Genomic DNA, 18,875 nt, shown 5'->3' on the forward strand with positions numbered 1-18,875 from the left:
GCTCCCCTCAGCCTTTTTGGTGATAGCATTGCCTCACTGACTTGCTTCAGACTCACAAGCTCCTTCAACTCCTAAGCCTTTTTCACAAGTGCTGCTGCTGCAGATTATTATAGAGACCAAGTTTGTTCCTAACTCAGAGTCTTTGCACTTGCCATTTCCTCTGCCTCAAACATGTTCCCAGTGCTGTTTCTGTTCTTAATACTCAAATACTCAGTGTCCTCCCTTGCAGAAACTCTGCCAAGAGAAGGCTGTTCTTAGAGGCAGACTGTACCCTTATCCATCATTCATCTCAGAGATGGTGGCTACTCGAGAGTTTTAGGTGAATCTATACAAACCTGCATGAGGAGAAGTCAGGTTATGTGTCCTCAGTGGATGACAAGGACCCAAATGTTTATTTTAAATGTTTTAAAATAAGCGAGGCTAATAATTTCCCAAACTTAAGTCTTGTTCTGCCACCCAGGAATCTACACAGACCCACGTGGATGATACATAGAAATGTTGTCCTTATATCCCTCTCATCACTCTTCTGAGGAGTCCTGGAGCCATGGGACAGGGCAGAAAAGCAACCTTTTGTTATCTCCATCAAGTGTCCGCTTACCTACCATATCAACTTGTGTACCACCCCAGTCATTCTGGGGTGGAGAATAACAAGCTAGTCTCTGTTCTGCCACAGCCCACAGGGAGCTGTGCTCTGTGTTCTGCATCCAGGACAGTCTCCCAGGACGCCAAAGAAGAGCAATGCCAGCTGCCCTCTGTAAAGACTGCCTTTCCAGAAACATTGTCTTGTTGGTGCTATTTCCTTCTGACATCCTGTCTAGGTGTCAGAATGATGGGTGGCCCTGGGCTAAACCCTGGGCCAGGAAGGAACCCCTGGAGGCACAGGGAGTTGTCAGGAGAACTGGTGCCTGGGGAACAAGCCAGCTGAAAGGGAGCCCTGGACTGGGGAGCTGCGGAGACTGTCCTACCAGGAAGTAGGGTAAAGTGTGGACAGGCATCAGGCAGGGGACATGTGCTGGGGAACACTGTCCTCAAGCCTCTGGCAGGGTGAGGCTGGACAACTGGCCAGTGGATTTGCCCATCTGTAAGTAGTTAAGGGTTCTGAGGGTCAGATGCCTCTGGGGAAGGTTTCCCTGGGAAAATCCAAAGACAGGGCAGAGACTTACCTAACATGCTATCAGACCCTGACCCCAGGCCCAGAACTGCCAGCCCACAAGGGAGTGAAGGGGGAAACAAAGGCAAGTCTCAGTCTTGAACTGGCGGAGAGATTTGTGCAGAGCTTGCATGCTTAAGGGAAGCCCAGCTCCTGCCACATTCTCTTAAGAACCCTGCAAGGAAGATGCTTCCTTTTCTTTCCTTTTTACCCCACTTGAAGAGTCTGAGCTCCAGGACCTGAAATGACTTGCTTAGGAATCTCAAGTTCAAAACAGAACTCCTCAGCCTCTGAACCGCCCCCACCTGCTGCATTCATCTTGCCCATCTCAGGGAATGACACTTCCACTGTCCACCCTGAGCTCAGGCTAGAGACCTGAGACCCTCCGGACCTCCTTCCCCATATCCAATCCATCACTACATCCCATGGGTTCTGATTCCAAAATATATCTGAAGCCCACCTCTGCCCTCCCCCGAGGCCACCACCAAGTCCACCCGGACAACTGTGGCAGCCTTGTCCCTGGTCTCCCTGCTGCTTCTCCCAACCCCCCACATCCTCCACAAAGCAGCCTGAAGGACCTTAAAAATGCAAATTAGCTGTGTCCTACATTAAAGTCCAAAATACTGGGCCTGCAAGGCTGCACTCCCATCCCTCTCCTCGAGCCCATTGGCTTCTGTCATCAGAGATGGGCCAAGCTGGTCCAGCTGAGAGCCTTGTTCCCATGCATTCCTGGAAGCGCACAAACTACCAAGACTGACTCAAGGAGAAACAAAATCTGAATGGTTCTATAACAGTGATTGAATCAGTAATCAAAAACCTCCCAGCCAATAATCCTCCCTCCCTCCCCAATAATCTGAGGGCCAGGTGGCTTCACTAGTGAATTCTACCAAACATTTAAAGAATGTTTCATATCAATCCTTCTCAAAATATTCCAGAAAATAGAAGCAGAGGGAATACTTCCTAACTCATTCTATTAGGTCATCATTGCCCTGCACCAAAGCCATATAAAGACATCACAAGAAAACTGAAGACAAATACCCTTTATGAATATAGATGTAAAGATTCTCAACAAAATACTAGTGGACAGAATCCAGCAGTATATTGAAAGCATTATACATCATGATCAAGTGAGATTTAGCCCAGGAATGCAAGGGTAGTTCATATGAAAATCAACATAAAACACCACAGTAGAATGAAGGGGAGAAGCCACATGATCACCTCTATTGGTGCAGAAAAAGTATTTGATAAAATCCAACCCCCTTTTATGATAAAAACACTCAATAAACAGACAAGAAGGAAAGGGAATTTTCTAAAAAGAAATTTTCTAAAAAGAAATTTTCTAAAAAGACATATAAAAAACCCTACATCATACTCGGTAAAAGACTGAAAGCTTTCCCACTAAGATCAGGAACAAGACAAGGATGACTGCTTTTACAAATTTTATTCAACATTGTACTGGAGGTTCTGGCCAGAGCAGTTAGTCAAGAAAAAGAAAAGGCATCAAAATTGGAAAGGAGGAAATAAAACTATTTGCAGAAGACATGATCGTATATCTAGAAAATCCTAAAGAAAAAAGACAAAAAACACAAAGTATAACAAAGTCAACAAAGGTGCAGGATACATGCAAAAATCAATTGTATTTCTATATACTAGCAATAGACAAAGCAAAAAGGAATTAAGAAAACAATTCTATCAATATTTACAATAACATCAGAAAGAATAAAATTCACCCAGGCAGTGCAAGACTTATACTCTGAAAATACGAAACATTGCTGAAAGAAATTAAAGACCTAAATAAATAGAAAGACATCCCATGTTCATGGATTGGAAAACTTTATTTTAGATATTTTGCAGACTTCTTTATTTATGTATTTATTTTTTTAATATTTATTTATTTGGCTGTGTCCGTGTGCAGGTTTCTCTCTAGTTGTGGTGTGCAGGTTTTTTTTCTTTTTTTCTCTCCAGTTGTGGTGCTTGGGCTCCAGAGCGCATGGGCTGTGTAGTTTACAGCACGCGGGCTCTCTTATCGAGGTGCGTGAGCTCAGTAGTTGTGGTGTGTGGGCTTAGTGGCCCCACGGTATGTGGGGTCTTAGTCTTAGTTCCCCAGACCACAGATCGAACCCATGTCCCCTGCATTGGAAAGCAGATTCTTTACCACTGGACCACCAGGGAAGTCACTGGAAGACTTAATGTTGATAAAATGGCAGTATTTCCTAACGAAATACTGGTTCACAGATTAAATGTAACCCCTATCAAAATTCTGATGGCTTTTTTTTTTTTGCAGAAATTGAAAACCTGATCCTATAATTTGTATGGAATTACAAGGGATCACAAATAGGCAAAACAGTCTTGAAAAAGAAGAACAAAGGTGAAGGACTCACACTTCCAGATTTCAAAATTTACTTCAAAGTCAGTAATCAAAACAGTGTAGTAGTACTAGCATAAAAATAGACTAACATAAAGTTCTGTGGAATAGAATTGAGATTCCAGAAATAAACCCATATGTCTAAGTCAAATGATTTTTGTCAAGGGTGCCAGGACCATTCAGTGGGGATAGCGTCTTCAACAAATAGTGCTGGAAAACTTGAAATCCATATGCAAAAGAATGCAAGTGGACCCTTACCTCACATACCAGATACAAAAATTAACTAAAAATGGATCAAAGAACTAAATTTTATAGCTAAACTAAACCACTCTTAGAAGAAAACATAGGGCAGAACTTCTTGAATTTGACAATGGTTTCCTAAATATGATGCCAAAAGCACAAGCGACAAGAAAAATGGATACATCGGACTTCATCAAATTAAAACTTTTGTGCATCAAAGGACACTAGCAGGAGAGAGCAAAATAGCGAAGCAGGCAGTTCCAAACACCCATCCCTCAAAAGGAACGTTGAAAAACAAGCAGAAACTGGCAGAACCAACTTTGTCTGAACTGGACAACAGTCAGAGATTTATAGCGAAGACTGCATCAAGACAACTTCCATATGGTAGGTAGGAAAGCTGTGTGGTGTTTTTACTTGCCTTGCCTCATCTCTTCACCAGCTTGGTGGCAGTCTTGAAGAAAGCAGCCCATGTTCTCAGTATGGGACCCCAGTCCCTGGTTCCAGAGAAAGCAGAGCAGACCTTATTCACAAATTACTGTTTGTTCTAACCTATCAGGGGCTAGAAAGACTGACAGGTGCTCTTCTCTGTCTTGCCTGACTTGGAACTCACTCAGGGCAGAAAAATAGTAGGCATTGCTCAAAAACTTTGTAAGGTGGGGGACTTCACTGGCAGTCCAGTTGTTAAGATTCCGTGCTTCCGCTGCAGGGGCCGTGGGTTCTGTCCCTGGTCAGGGAACTAAGATCCCACATGCTGTGTGGCGTGGCCAAAAAAAACCCCAAACACCAAAAAACAAACAACCTTTGTAAGGTGAACAAAATCCTGCAGCCACCTGAAGCAAAGATTATGCTTAAGACATACAATAGGACCACCTAAAGCCTGGGAAGAAATACTGGGGAGTCTCTTTGGGAAATTGGGGTATTCTAAAGTGACCCTGTGTACTACAGAATTTAAAAAGCCACATGCATGGCTAGGACAGGATGCGTGTTTGGAAAAGACCTGAGAAGACCCTAAGCTTTCACCTCTGCAGGTCACTGGGCTTGGTTCAAGCGGGAAATAAAGGCTAAGGCAGAGTTTTAAACTGCCTGGCTAAGTGCTAAAGGAGTGGCCGGAAAAGAGCCAGTCTGTACAGACTGGAAGAGATGGGGTGTTTGTTTCCTTTTAGCTCCTGGTGTTCAAGGAAATCTCTGTGAAAATGCTAGTTGAACAGAGACTTCAAATGAACACACATGACAAGGATGACAGTCTTTACAAAAATAGTTTGGGAAAGTTATCAAACAGATGACTGCAGTTTGCAATAATCAAAAACAGTAAACTCTGGGGAAGGGAGAGAAACTGATTTCCAGAGTTACCATATTATAATATTCAAATGTTCAGTTTTCAACAACAACAACAAAAATCATACAAAGAAACAGGATTGTGGTCCATTCAAAGGGGAAAAAATGGACAGAAACCATCCCTGAGGATGCCCAAACGTTGGACTTTCTAGACAAAGGCTTTAAATCAACTGTCTTAAATATGCTCAATTAGCTAATGGGAACCTTATAGCTGGTTCTAGCTTTGGCTCTGGTGTTAGAGCTGGCAGCCAGCACTGGCTCTACATCTGTAACTGGCACTGGTGCTGGAGCTGGAGCTACAGCTGGATGTGGCCCCACATCTGGTGTGAGAGCTGGTCTAGGAATCGGCTGTACCTCTGAACTAGCTCTGGCCCTATAGCTGGCCCTAGCTCTGGCTTTGCTATTAGAGCTGGGGCTGGAGCTGGCGCTGGCTCTGGACATGCCAATGGCTCTATCATTGGCTCTGTCTCTGGACCTTGTGCTAGAGGCTAGTGCTGGTACTGGCTATAGCTCTGGAGCTGGCTCTAGTCCTAGAGCTGGTTCTGGCTCTGCCTCTGATGCAGGAGACGCTCTAGCTCTGGAGCTGACACTCAGTGTGGCTCTCAGTTGGGGGCAGGTGCTAGAGCTGGTAGTGCGTCTTGCTCCGGAGCTGGCACTGGCTCTAGCTCTAGAGCTGGTGTTGGAGTAGGTGCCACAGCTGTTTTTAGCTCTGGAGCTAGAACTAGGACGGGTGCTAGGGCCGACGCTTGTCCTGGAGCTGGTGCAGGCTCTAGCTTTGGAGCTGACATTGCAGCTGACTAGCTCTAGAGCTGGTGTTGGAGCTTGTTCCAGCTCTAGAGTTGGCTCTGGCTCTACGCCTACAGCTGGAGCTGCTGCCAGAGCCATCTCTAGCTGTGGATTTGGTGTTACAGCTGGCTCTGGAGCTGGCTCTGCACAAGTTGGGCACAGCACTCCAGGTCCGAGTTGGCCGGGTTGAGATGATACACAAAGGCCACCAGCTGCTTCATGCAGGGCAAGTCTAGAGGCTGACAGGAATCCTCTGAATACTGTCCAGCCAGGTGCCTAAGATGAAGGGGATGGAACTCAGGTAGGAGGGCAGGTAGCAGAGTCAGAGCCCTGGCCTTTCCTTCCACACTGCCTCCTACGGCACCTTTGCAGGGATCTGGGTTCCTACACCTGGCCCTGCCCTTCCAAAGACCTGCCCCATCCCATCCCCAACCCCGCTCTGGCCATCCTGGCAATAGCAGGCCCTGTCACCAAGCAGGGAGCTAGCAAAGAGCCTCGGTCATAGGGTGCTCTCAATAAATGATTGACCAACTCTCCCCTTCTTCAGGAAAGCCTGACATACTTCTCTGTCTGTCTTCCCTGGCCCCCGCCCACCGGAATGTTAACTCCACGAGCGCAGGGAGGGGTTGTGTCTGCTCTGTTCATTACACAGAGTTGGCACATAGTAGGGGCTCCATAGATATCTAATGGATGAGAAAACACGTGGAGTCTGTCCTCTTGCCCCAGTCTTCCTGTAACAAGATAGGGTAGGGGGGTCCCTGGAGAAAGAACCAGGCATGGCTTTCTTGACATAAGAGAAGCCATTTTTGGCCTAAGCCATCTTGTGATCTAAGCCTGACCACTATGCCTGCCCTTGAGCAGGTCTCAGTAATTAATAATCGTAAGGAAACAAAAGAATGCAGAGACATTTAATAACCTACAATGGAAAGGAATCTGAAAAGGAAGAGATAGATAGATTAGATAGATAGATAGATAGATAATAGATGATAGTTAGAGATGGACAGATATTAAACTGAATCACTTTGCTGTACACCTGAAACTAACACAACATTGTAAATCAACTATACTTCAATAAAAATATTTTTTTTAATGCAGAAACAAATGACTGTTATCAGGCAAGAAAAGTAACAATAGCAAAGATAACATATCAGTTGTAAAGACTCCCGGTTCTATTTCAGTAGTAAAGATTAGCCTGAAGTTCTCAACCACCAGATCAACTGGAACCTGAGGAATGATGTTGACCTTTTCTGACCCTCCTGACTTCAACTAAAGCTCGGACTCTGTCGACCACCCAAGCCTTTTCATGAATATGCATGTACCCTTAGCTTGAAATTTCCCCAGTTTTGCTGTTTTAGGAGACACTGCTTTGGGAAGGATTCCCTGGTGTTCTTACTTGCTGCAAGTAATAAACCCTTCCTTCTCCTGTGCTTTGGCTTGGTTGTGCGTTTTGATTTGACACCTACCGAGAGGCGAACCCAGTTTTCAGGAAACACTCCCAGGGCACTCATGGCACCTCAACCTGTAGCTTGTGTGCTGAGGTGCTGCCTTACTCTCTGTACACAGCGTGTGGTCACATCTTCCCAATGACACTGGGTACCTGAAGGGCGGGGGAGCAGCCTGCCCTAGTCCCATGTGCCGCTGAGCACGCACAACTAAGGTTCAAGGCAGACTCGTAAGCAGGTTGCCCACCACACCTCCTGTTCTGGGACCCCCACCCCCCGCTCTCAGGTGAAGGGGGCGGGGGCACAAGCAGAGCTGGGATGGGGCTTTGGTGAGTCTATGTCTGATATTTCCTTATGATTAAATTCAGGTTATACAACCTAATCATGAGGAAATACCAGAAAAACTCAAGGACATTCTGTAAAGAAACTATCCTGAAATCTTCAAAAATATCAAGGTCAAGGAAGGCCAGGAAAGACTGAGGGCTGTTCCCAATTGAAGACACTACAGAGATTTAGCAACTAAATCCAATGTGTCGTTCTGGGGACTTCCCTGGTGGTCCAGTCATTAAGAATCTGCCTTCCAATGCAAGGGACAGTTCGATCCCTGGTTGGGGAACTAAGATCCCACATGCCACAGGGCCACTAAGCCCTCGTGCTGCAACTATTGAGCCTGCGTGCTCTGGAGCCCACGCACGGCAATGAAAAGATCCCACATGCCGATGCAGCCAAAAAAAAAAAAAGTGTGGTTCTGGACTGGATCCACCACTTATAAAGGACATTACTGGAATGATCACGTGGACAAAGAATGTTGTCTGCCATTTCAGGAAACAACAAATATTACCCACCATCAAGCTATTCACCACTGCAGCTGACCCCGACAGTGCACCCTGAGAGAATTCAGGATGGAGCAAAATAAGATACTGGCCCTCGATAGTTAAGATGCATATCAAAGGAATAATTTCAATGAGCACAGGCTCTTGCATCTTCCCATACATAGAAAGTCACTAAAACCATTAACCTGAGATGTCTGTTTTATGAGATTGGAAGTAATCTTGACGTTTGACTACATTTTTTTTTCTTTTTTCTTTTAAGCAAAACACCTTTATATCCTGGCTCTTTCCTTACTTCTTTTGAAGAGTTCCACAGCTATCTGAGAGGCTGTCTCCTGGTCTATAGTCCTCAGTAAAGTTCCGAATAAAACATTTCTCTCAACTATTAAGTCGTGCTTTTTCTTTTCAGTTGCCAGTTTGGGCAACCAGCAAAGGGATCCAGAGTGGACTTTGTTGCCAAATGCAAGTTAATGTGTCCAACACACAATGAGACCAAACACATGAAAACATCACGGAGTTTGGAGCAGAGAAAGGTTTATTGCAGGGTCAAGCAAGGAGAACAGGTAGCTTGTGCTCAAAACCCCAAACTACTTGATGGCTTTCAGGGAAAAGTTTTTTTTTTTTTTTGAAATTTAGTTATTTCTGAGATATATATTTTAAAGTAATAACTAGAATTATCAGGGAAAAATTTTTATAGGCAAACTTTGGGGTGAGTGCTGCAGGGTGTGTGTGACTTTCTTCTGATTGGTTTGTGGTGAGGTAACAGGGCAATGTTCCAGGAATCTTGTGCTCAGCCTGAAGTTACCATCCTCCACCTGGGTGGGGGCCTTAGTTCCTGTAGAAGAACTCAAAGATATTGTTATATATATCCCTTGAGGAGGACTCAGGATCCTGCTTTAATTTCTACACTATTGTTTCTTTTTTATTTAATTAATTAATTTATTTTTAATGTTTATTTATTTAGCTGCACTGGACCTTAGTTGCAGCATGCGGGATCTTCCTTGTGGCATGCAGGATTTTTTTTTTTTTTAGTGTGGCATGCGGGATCTTAGCTGCAGCATGTGGGATCTAGTTCCCTGACCAGGGATTGAACCCAGGACCACTGCATTGGGAGCATGGAGTCTTAGCCACTGGACCACCAGAGAAGTCCTCTGCACTATTGTTTCTTTTTTTTCTTTTTTTTTTTGCAGTATGCGGGCCTCTCACCATTGTGGCCTCTCCTGTTGTGGAGCACAGGCTCCGGACGCGCAGGCTCAGCAGCCATGGCTCACGGGCCTAGCACCTCCGCGGCATGTGGGATCTTCCCAGACCGGGGCACAAACCCGCATCCCCTGCATCGGCAGGTGGACTCTCAACCGCTGCGCCACCAGGGAAGCCCTATTTTATTTATTTTTGGCTGTATTGGGTCTTCGCTGCTCGCACAGGCTTTGTCTAGTTGCGGCGACTCTTTGTTGTGGTGCGCGGGCTTCTCATTGCGGTGGCTTCATTTGTTGCAGAGCACGGGCTCTAGGTGCACAGGCTTCAGTAATTGTGGCATGCAGGCTCTAGAGCGCAGGCTCGGTAGTTGTGGCTCATGGGCTTAGTTGCTCCATGGCATGTGGGATCTTCCCGGATCAGGGCTCAAACCCGTGTCCCCTGCATTGGCTGGTGGATTCTTAACCACTGCACCACCAGGTAAGCCCAAGATTAAGATTTTTAAGGGTTAAAATTGTAATATATATAACTAAAGCTACTGGGATAATAAGGGAAACATTTTAGTATGCAAGGAAAGTAGGATGTGTGTTTTCAGCAAAAGAAGGTATGAGGAATGGAAATGCATTTTGTTAAGGGGAAAGAAAGTGATTTTGTCCCAAAGCTGGTTATTTTTAAATGGGAAAGAAAAATAAGGGCTAAACTAATATAGATACAGAAAATTGTAGAAGGTTTGTAGAAAGGGAACCCTGAGGAAATAATTTTGTGCATGGTCAGGCTGGGATTGGAATTGAATTGAATTAGGTAAATTAATTTTGTTATTGAGAGTGGGCTGGTGCAGGACTAGAGCTTGGTTTTCTCTCTGTATTAAGAGAACAAAGTTTTGGGCTTCTCTGGTGGTGCAGTGGTTAAGAATCCACCTGCCAGTGCAGGGGACACAGGTTTGAGCCCTGGTCCGGGAAAATCCCACATGTTGCAGAGCAACTAAGCCCGTGCAGCACAACTGCTGAGCCTGCACTCTAGAGCCCATGAACCACAACCACTGAGCCCAGGTGCCACAACTACTGAAGGCCATGTGCCCAGAACCCGTGCTCTGCAACAAGAGAAGCCACCGCAGTGAGAAGCCCATGCACTGCAACGAAAAGAGGAGCCCCCACTCGCCGCAACTAGAGAAAGCCCACGTGCAGCAACGAAGACCCAGTGCAGGCAAAAATAAATAAATAAAATAAATCTTAAAAAAAAAAAGACAAAATGTTTAAAAAAAAGAGAACAAAGTTTTCTTGAAATGTTGAGCTACTTTTGATAATAGATTGTAAGTTTCTTTGCCTTCTAAATGATCTGTATTTTCCTTAAAAATCTTTTATTGTCACGTTGGTTGAATGAACAAGTATTGTTTCACAGTGACCAAGGATCCTATTTGATTAAGTGTTTTAAAACCTTTTGAGGGACTTCCCTGGTGGTCCAGTGTTTAAGACTCTGAACGCACTTCCACTGCAGGGGGCATGCGTTCGATCCCTGGTCGGGGAACTAAGCTCCCGCATGCCACATGGTGTGGCCAAATAAATAAATAAAAACTTTCGATATCTTTGACGAACTTCCCCAAGTCAAATTCTAAATAAAGTTCTTTTGCTCTCTAGACACCTTTGGGGTGCTTCAAAAGACCCTCAAAACATCCTGAAGAGAGATATTAAACTAATTAGGTTTATTTGGTAAGTTAAATTACATGGGAAATATTGTCAAATACGTGGCCCTAACCTTTTTAGGTTATATTGTATGAGTAAATGCCATTAATACAGATATTCCAAAATTTATATGGAATTCCTAAAAATCTAATATGTCCTGGTATAATGTTATCAGTCATAATTCTAGTTATTATATAAAAGTGTTGTATGTCACAGAAATATCCAAATTACTTGTTAATTGCTTTGTAACCATGCCATTTTAAGTCTTTTGTCGTTTATAGACAATCATTGCTTTACTCTGATGCTTTTATAAAATGAAGATCTTTAAGAAGATTCATAAAAAGGACTTTTTGACAAATATAAGTTTCTGATGACTTTTAGGTCATACCACTGAACTGCGTAAGAAATTACAAAACTCTGACAGAAAACTTTATGCCTTCATCCAGATCAACAAGAACATGGGGTTGAATTAACTGATAAATATGATTTATAATTTTATGACTTTTTTTCTGAAACATACTGGCTTTTAATCTTCATTTTCCAGAAAACCTTTCCTCTTACACTATGACCTACAACAAGTTGATAAAGTATACCTTTGTAAACGAAGATGCAACATTTTTCTTTCTACCTGATCCCTCCAGGATTTGGCTTCTCCAGCTGGCTCCCATGTGGACTTGATAGCTTATTGAGACCAGATTACAACTAGCTATGCTAATTATTGTTTAAATGTGTTCTCTCTCGTTGTTTTCAAATTATTTATACCTTGTGCCTCTCTCTGCTGTACTATGACTTGATTACTGTTACTAGCTGAATTACTTGTATCCTTATATCCTATTTAATTTTATTTATTTATTTATTTTATTATTATTATTTTTTGGCCACACTGCACTGCTTGCGGGATCTTAGTTCCCTGATGAGGGATCGAACCTGTACCCCCTGCAGTGGAAACATGGAGTCCTAACCACTGGACTACCAGGGAATTCCCCTGTCTATTTTATAAGACTGTTTTTTCTTACATTACCCAATGTATAACCAGGGCTCTGGCAAAATTAATGATGGCTAAACGTCTTGAGGCAGTTGATCATATATATAACTCTATATACAATAATTGTAATAGTGCAATGCTAGATCTCTAGATACAGGAAAAAGGTGCAAGGGAAAAACATTTCCTGGATCGTAGTAGACTACTTAGACAGGTGATCCAGAGAATTTTAGGTTATCAACAGGGACTAATTCAAAAATTAGCACATTAGGGACTTCCCTGGTGGCACAGTGGTTAAGAATCCGCCTGCCAATGCAGGGGACACGGGTTCGAGCCCTGGTCCGAGAAGATCCCACATGCCGCAGGGTGGCTGGGCCCGTGTGCCATAACTACTGAGCCTGAGTACCACAGCTACTGAGCCCACATACCACAATTGCTGAAGCCTGAGTGCCTGGTGCCCGTGCTCCATAGCAGGAGAGGCCACCATGGTGAGGGGCCCACACACCGCAGCAGGGGGTGGCCCCTGCTCCCCTCAACTGGAGGGGGCCCGCGTGCAGCAGCGAAGACCCAACACAGCCAAAAATAAATAATAAATAAATTTATAAAAAAAGAAAAATTAGCACATTAAGTAGCCTATCAACAGAATTCCCACCTGATCTAGGAATGAGCCTAGGTCATTGGGACAAATTGGTCATGAAATGCCTCCCAAACCTTTGTCGAATTTATGACCAAGAGGAAACTCTGTGGACAAAGAATGTTGCCCACCATCAAGCCATCCACCACTGCAGCCTCCCCTCCACCTCCACCCCATGATGTGTCCTAAGGGGAATTCAGAACGGAGAAAAACAAGATACTGGCCCTACAGAGTTAAGATGCATATCAAAGGAATAATTTCAATGAGCCCAGACTCTTTCCATACATAGAAAAATGGCTAAAATCATTAACTTGAGATGTCTGTTTTTGTGATTAGCAGTAATCTTTTGATGTTCAACTACGTGTTTGTTTGTTTGTTTTTTCTGCAAAAACTCCTATATATCCTGGCTCCTCCCTTACCTCTTTGCAACAGTTCCTCAGAGCTATCTGTCTCCTGGGCTGTAGTCCTCAGTCAGGATACTGAATAAAACATAACTCTCAGGATTAGATGGAAGTACTGAATCAGTGTCAATTTCTTGATTTGATTGGTTGTGTAGTGGTTACGTGGGAGAGTATCCTCATTTAAAAAAAAAATACTGAAGTATTAAGGAGTTATATGTCATCATGTCTTCAAGTTGGTCTCAAATGATTTAGAAAAAAATGCACTACATGTATATGTATGTGTGTGTATATATATAGAGAGAGAGAGAGAGAGAGAGAGAATAAGTCAATGAGCTCAACTCTTCATTTTCAAATTTAAAAATCACAATTAACAATTCAAAATTAACAGTTAAAAAAGAAGTAACTAGTAAAAGAGTAAGTCCTTCCCACTGCTACCTGACTACCAAATATATGGCCTGCACTCCCTCTGGAGAACTTCATTCTTCTAGCCATAACTGCAACCAGCTAGAACAAAAGACTGGAAGAAAATCCATTTAAAGTGTCCATGGTTCTCTGCCTAACCAAGCACATATCACATATTATTCCCTCTTTCTCTGCTTGCTTGACATTTCTGGATAAAGAGGACAGAAATGGAGAGGAAGGTGCCAGTGGTTGGAGGGGGTTGACAAGGACCAAGTGAAACAAGTGCAAGCAGGTAACCCGATGTCAGGATTGGGGGAAGTATCCCAATGGGGAACCAGGTGGGGCAGGGACCACTAACAGTGGGGAAGGATGCGCAAAAGCCAATGGCTTGAGAGGTAATCATTTTATTCACATTTTACAGCCCTTTACAGTTTACAAAGAACTTCTGGGAAAATGGTGGACTAGACTTGTGAAACAATTCTGATTAAGAACACATAGAGATTGGGACTTCTCTCGTGGTGCAGTGGTTAAGAATCCGCCTGCCAATGCAGGGGACATGGATTTGAGCCCTGGTCCAGGAAGATCCCACATGCCATGGAGCAACTAAGCCCGTGTGCCACAACTACTGAGCCTGCGCTCCAGAGCCTGCGAACCACAACTACTGAGCCCATGTGCCACAACTACTGAAGCCCGCATGCCTAGAGCTAGTGCTCCACAATAAGAGAAGCCACCACAATCAGAAGCCCATGCACTGCAATGAAGAGTAGCCCTCCGCTCACCACAACTAGAGAAAGCCCACACGCAGAAACGAAGGCCCAATGCAGCCAATAAATAAATAAATTAATTAATTAATTAATTATTTTTTAAAAGGAGCACCTAGAGATGAATAAAATACAACAAAGACAAGTTTAATGCATGACTGAACTAGGAAGCCAGAAGGAGAAATCCCAGGTGTGAGAGCCACAACAGTGACAGGGTGTGGGGGCAGCAGGTGACTGTAGACTAGGAAGTTGCATGTTAAATGCCCAGGCAGGGACAGAAGACAGGGCCCATGGTGAGGAATGGAAAGAACAGTTAAGAAACCCAAGTATTTTCACAGAAAAAGAGAAGCTTGTCAAATTAACTTACAAAATGCACCGGCAGATAATATACCATGAGTCAGCAAATGCAAAAACAGAAAGTAGAATTTCAAGGAGAACTGGCAAATCCACAACCAGAGTGGAAGGTTTTTAACATTCACTGTCACTAATTAAAACAGAAAAGAGGAGCAATATAAAATATTTGAACAGGACTTCCCTGGTGGCGCAGTGGTTAAGAATCTGCCTGCCAATGCAGGGGACACGGGTTTGAGCCCTGGTCCAGAAGATCCCACATGCCGCGGAGCTACTAAGCCTGTGTGCCACAACTACTGAGCCTGCGCTCCAGAGCCCGCAAGCTGCAACTACTGAGCCCACGTGCCGCAACTACTGAAGCCTGCATACCTAGAGCCCATGCTCCACAACAAGAGAAGCCACCGCAATGAGAAGCCCGCGCACTACAATCAAGAGTACCCCCCCGTTCGCCACAACTAGAGAAAGCCCGCGCACAGCAATGAAGACCCAACGCAGCCAAAAATAAAAATAAATAAATTTTTTAAAAATTCAGGCAAAAAAGACCCAATGCAGAAAAAAAAATGAATGAGATACACAACATTGTAAATTAATTCTACTTCAGTTTTTAAAAATGAATGAGATGTGTTCAACTCAAGAAGTTAGCAGAAGGTGGGAAATTTTTTTAAATAACAGCAAAAACTTAATAAAACTGACTCAAGAAGAAATAGAATTTAGTACAAACCATCTCATCATCTCCTTGGCTCTTCACGGCATCCCTGTGAGGAACTGTCACAGTTGCAGTCGTGTCGATGAATGTACCACTGCTTGAGAAAGTTAAGAAAGTAGCGGAGTCTGCACCTAAAAGCAGGTCTTCCAGATCCACTTTGATGTTCTCCCTATTTTCAGGTTGCACTCTTCTCATCAGGAACTGTCATGTCTGGGCGATGGAGCCTTGCGCTCAGACAGGAGTGGTCCCCAGATGAAGGAGGGCAATCTGCCTGGCTCCTGAGTCTGTTCCCACCTTTTGCGCTGCCTGCCCCCGCTTCCTGGGCTCTTGCTCCTCTTGCATGGAAACCACAGGTGGACTGACGTCTGAACAGAAGGCACTGCAGAAGACAAACATATGAAGAGCAGAGGGAGGCACTCTTAACATTTTTTTTTTTTTTTGCAGTACGCGGGCCTCTCACTGTTGCGGCCTCTCCCGCTGCGGAGCACAGGCTCCAGACGCTCAGGCTCAGCGGCCGTGGCTCACGGGCCCAGCCGCTCCGCGGCATGTGGGATCTTCCTGGACCGGGGCACGAACCCGTGTCCCCTGTATCGCAGGCGGACTCTCAACCACTGCGCCACCAGGGAAGCCCAGGGAGGCATTCTTGTTAGAGGACGCTCTTGTCCTCCAAACATGCTCCTGTATCTGTTGCCATTCAGCTCAGCACTTAATATTCTCCTGTTCCTAAATGTATCCATCTATTTAATTCTTGTCATCATCTCAACTGCAAAGGTTTGTTGGCTGAGTCCGGAATTGGCTTTTCATCATTTGTTTCTACTTCTGGAAAGGTAAAAACTGCCCTGGATGGACTTCCCTGGGGGCGCAGTGGTTAAGAATCCGCTTGCCAATGCAGGGGACACGGGTTTGAGCCCTAGTCCGGGAAGATCCCACATGCCGCGGAGCAACTAAGCCCGTGCGCCACAACTACTGAGCCTGCGCTCTAGAGCCTGCGAGCCACAGCTACTGAGCCCACGTGCCACAGCTACTGAAGCCCATGTTGTTAGATCCCGTGCTCCGCAACAAGAGAAGCCACCGCAATGAAAAGCCTGCACACCTCAGCGAAGCGTAGCCCCTGCTCGCTACAACTAGAGAAAGCCCGCGCACAGCAACGGAGCCCAACGCAGCCAAAAATCAATCAATTAATTAATTAATTGATTTTAAAAATCAGTCCCTTATGTCCTTTTATCACTCTCTGCCTATTCTTGGTGTACGCAGCCATCTATCGGCAGCCCGTGGGGCCTGCGGAGCCTGGAATAAAATCTCCCTTTCATTCTCCACAGGATCCTCCGGCAGAAGGCCCTCCTGGGGTGCAGTCAGCACCTAGCAGGGCTTCTCTTAGTTCTGCACCCTAGGGCCCCGGCTGTTCAGGCCCTTCCTTCCCTGTTCTGTTTTTCCCTTGTGGCATCACAGCCTCTCCCCTCGTTGATTGCCCGGAGGCCTATGTGTATGTCCCTTTGCAGAGAGCTGCATGCCTCTTCCCGGGGTAAATCCCCTGGGTTGATCATCCAGGAGGATTTCTGGCAGCTCCCAAGCCTCTGAGTGTCCCACTTGTCCCCCAAGATGTAACTGAGGGCGGGGCAGCTGCCAGCCCCTCTCCCCCCAGCCGGCCCCCCAGCTCGAGGAGGCCGCATGGTGTGGCCACCTTTCTCTCCTGCTCATGTGGTACCTTTGCCATTGTCCTTGCTTCTTCCTCTCAACAGTACGAGACTGAAGGACCCAGGGTTATTATTTCAATTTAGAACACAGGAGAGGCTCAGAGGTTAAACGCCTTGACCCAAGTCCCACGGATATGCTTCCATGGTCCCTCATCTAGAGCCTCTGAGGCCTTAGGACGCTTGCAATTTTGTATCTTACTTCCCCAAATAGGACTGCTGTGCCCACCACTCTGTCCCCAGTGCCTTGCCCCACTACCTGGTACACAGTAGATGCTCAATAAATGTTTGAAATTGTTAAATAAATGGATGAGTTAGAGAAAGAACATTCATTCCTTTATTCATTCAACAGTGGCTTGAGTGACCCTTTGATGGGTCCTGGGGATAAAAGATGAATAAGATACCATCGCCACCCTTGAAGAAATCAGTCTTGTGGGGAAGATAAACTTGTAAATAAAAAGTTACAACACAATGCATAGAGTGCAGAAATGGAGGAATGTGTCATGTGCTCTATGAGAGAACAGAGGGTATAGACTCTGCCTGGAGAGTCAGGAAGGCTCCAGGTAGGAAGGGACATGAAAGATGAGAGGCTGTGCATTTGCTGGAGTGTTGGGGGTGAGCAGGGTGAGCGCAAGGCATTCCTAGAGCCGGGGGTGACAGTGAGTCCTGCAGGGACCCAACATGCTCAGGGGTGACCTGGGGGAGCACTGTGTGGGCAGAACTTGAAGGCAGGCTCTTGGGCCTTTCCCTTCAGCACATAGAAGTCGGAGATCTCCCACGTGTATCCCCCAGGCTCTGGGTCCAGGAGAGTTGTACCTGGGCCCAGTCTGGGGTACAGGGACCACTGACCCCCTGTCATTCTCGTTTCATGACTGGCTGCCAGAAAAACCTCTTCTGACAACGAGTTCCGTATCTGAGCCAATTGGAAACAATCTTATGAGATTTCTCGAGCCAAAAGCTCAACTATAAGCTGTGTAAGTCCATTCCATCTGCTCTTTCATCCTGTGATTCCACCCAACACATCATCAAGTCAGCGGGGCGCAGCTGTCCTCAAGCGATCTCAGGGGGTCTCCCTTATGCTGTTTCTCTTGTTTATTCTCCTCTTTCCCAGGGATTTAGCATAGGTTTATCTGACTTTCAGTTCCAGATGACTTTGCCTTTTCCATTTGTTGCTGTGTTTGAGTTGTAGGTGAGATAGTCGAGTGCACATGTGTACACAAAAGGCAGGGCGTCAGTACTCTCGGGGGCCAAGGTGGACTGTGGGCTTCACCTGAGATGCGAAGGAACTAGGGTTGTTTATAAGTAAGGACCAGAGGGAAAGGTCAATGTAATTTGTTGTGTGGGGAGCAGGAAGGAGTCACAGGTAATAACTTAGGGGCTCACTGGCTGGGATATCTCAGTTATGCCTGTAATGGAAGAGGGTTCCATATTGCAGTGACAAAGAGTGACATCAGCTTAGTGGAGAAAGGCAGACCGCTGTGCCTCTCCAGTTGGAATAATTTTAAAATAGGAATCTAGTAATTTTGACCTAAACATGACTTCATGGATTTACTTTTTATGCTACCCATACACACAAACACACTGTGCTCACCACAGAGGACTCCTGGATCCCTCCTCCACCGTTTTTACATCAATTTTATTCTTACTTGTATCTTTACAGAAAATGGCACAGAAATCACGGGTTTCGAATACCTAGAAGTTATTACAGTTCCATATTTCAAACACTCCAATATCAAGTTTCTTTCTTCTGATTCTATGTACATTATGTACACACCAGGGACTACAGTCTAACACTTCAAACCAATGGGAGACAAAGGCAGGAAGAACTGGGGGGAAGGTCCATGGACGGAATGAAGAGGAAATCAACTTTTGATATGGAATTAAAATCCCAGCTCACTGACTCAGGCCTTTCTCTTGCAAGGGATC

General features: G+C 45.1%; 1 protein-coding gene across 13 annotated transcripts in view; it reads left to right on the forward strand.

The window, feature by feature from the left end:
• The window catches only part of ABCD4 (ATP binding cassette subfamily D member 4), a 29,123-nt gene extending 15,980 nt beyond the window's left edge, over positions 1-13,143 (forward strand). For 4 of the 13 annotated variants that reach the window (XR_009538757.1, XM_060139009.1, XM_060139027.1 and 1 more), the window contains one exon: positions 7,055-7,303. Coding sequence is in view for 10 of the 13 variants with exons in the window: in XM_060139027.1 (XP_059995010.1) it covers positions 7,055-7,104 (50 nt within the window). In the remaining 3 variants the exon portion in view is untranslated. Of the gene's footprint in view, positions 1-6,971; positions 7,304-8,410; positions 8,530-10,976; positions 11,049-11,302 lie in introns of those variants that run through there. The other 9 variants (XR_009538766.1, XM_060139000.1, XM_060139065.1 and 6 more) reach the window with 6 other exon arrangements.
• Positions 13,144-18,875: the final 5,732 nt, after the last annotated feature.

This window comes from Lagenorhynchus albirostris, chromosome 1, assembly GCF_949774975.1.
Source record: "Lagenorhynchus albirostris chromosome 1, mLagAlb1.1, whole genome shotgun sequence".
Classification (NCBI taxonomy): Eukaryota; Metazoa; Chordata; class Mammalia; order Artiodactyla; family Delphinidae; genus Lagenorhynchus; species Lagenorhynchus albirostris.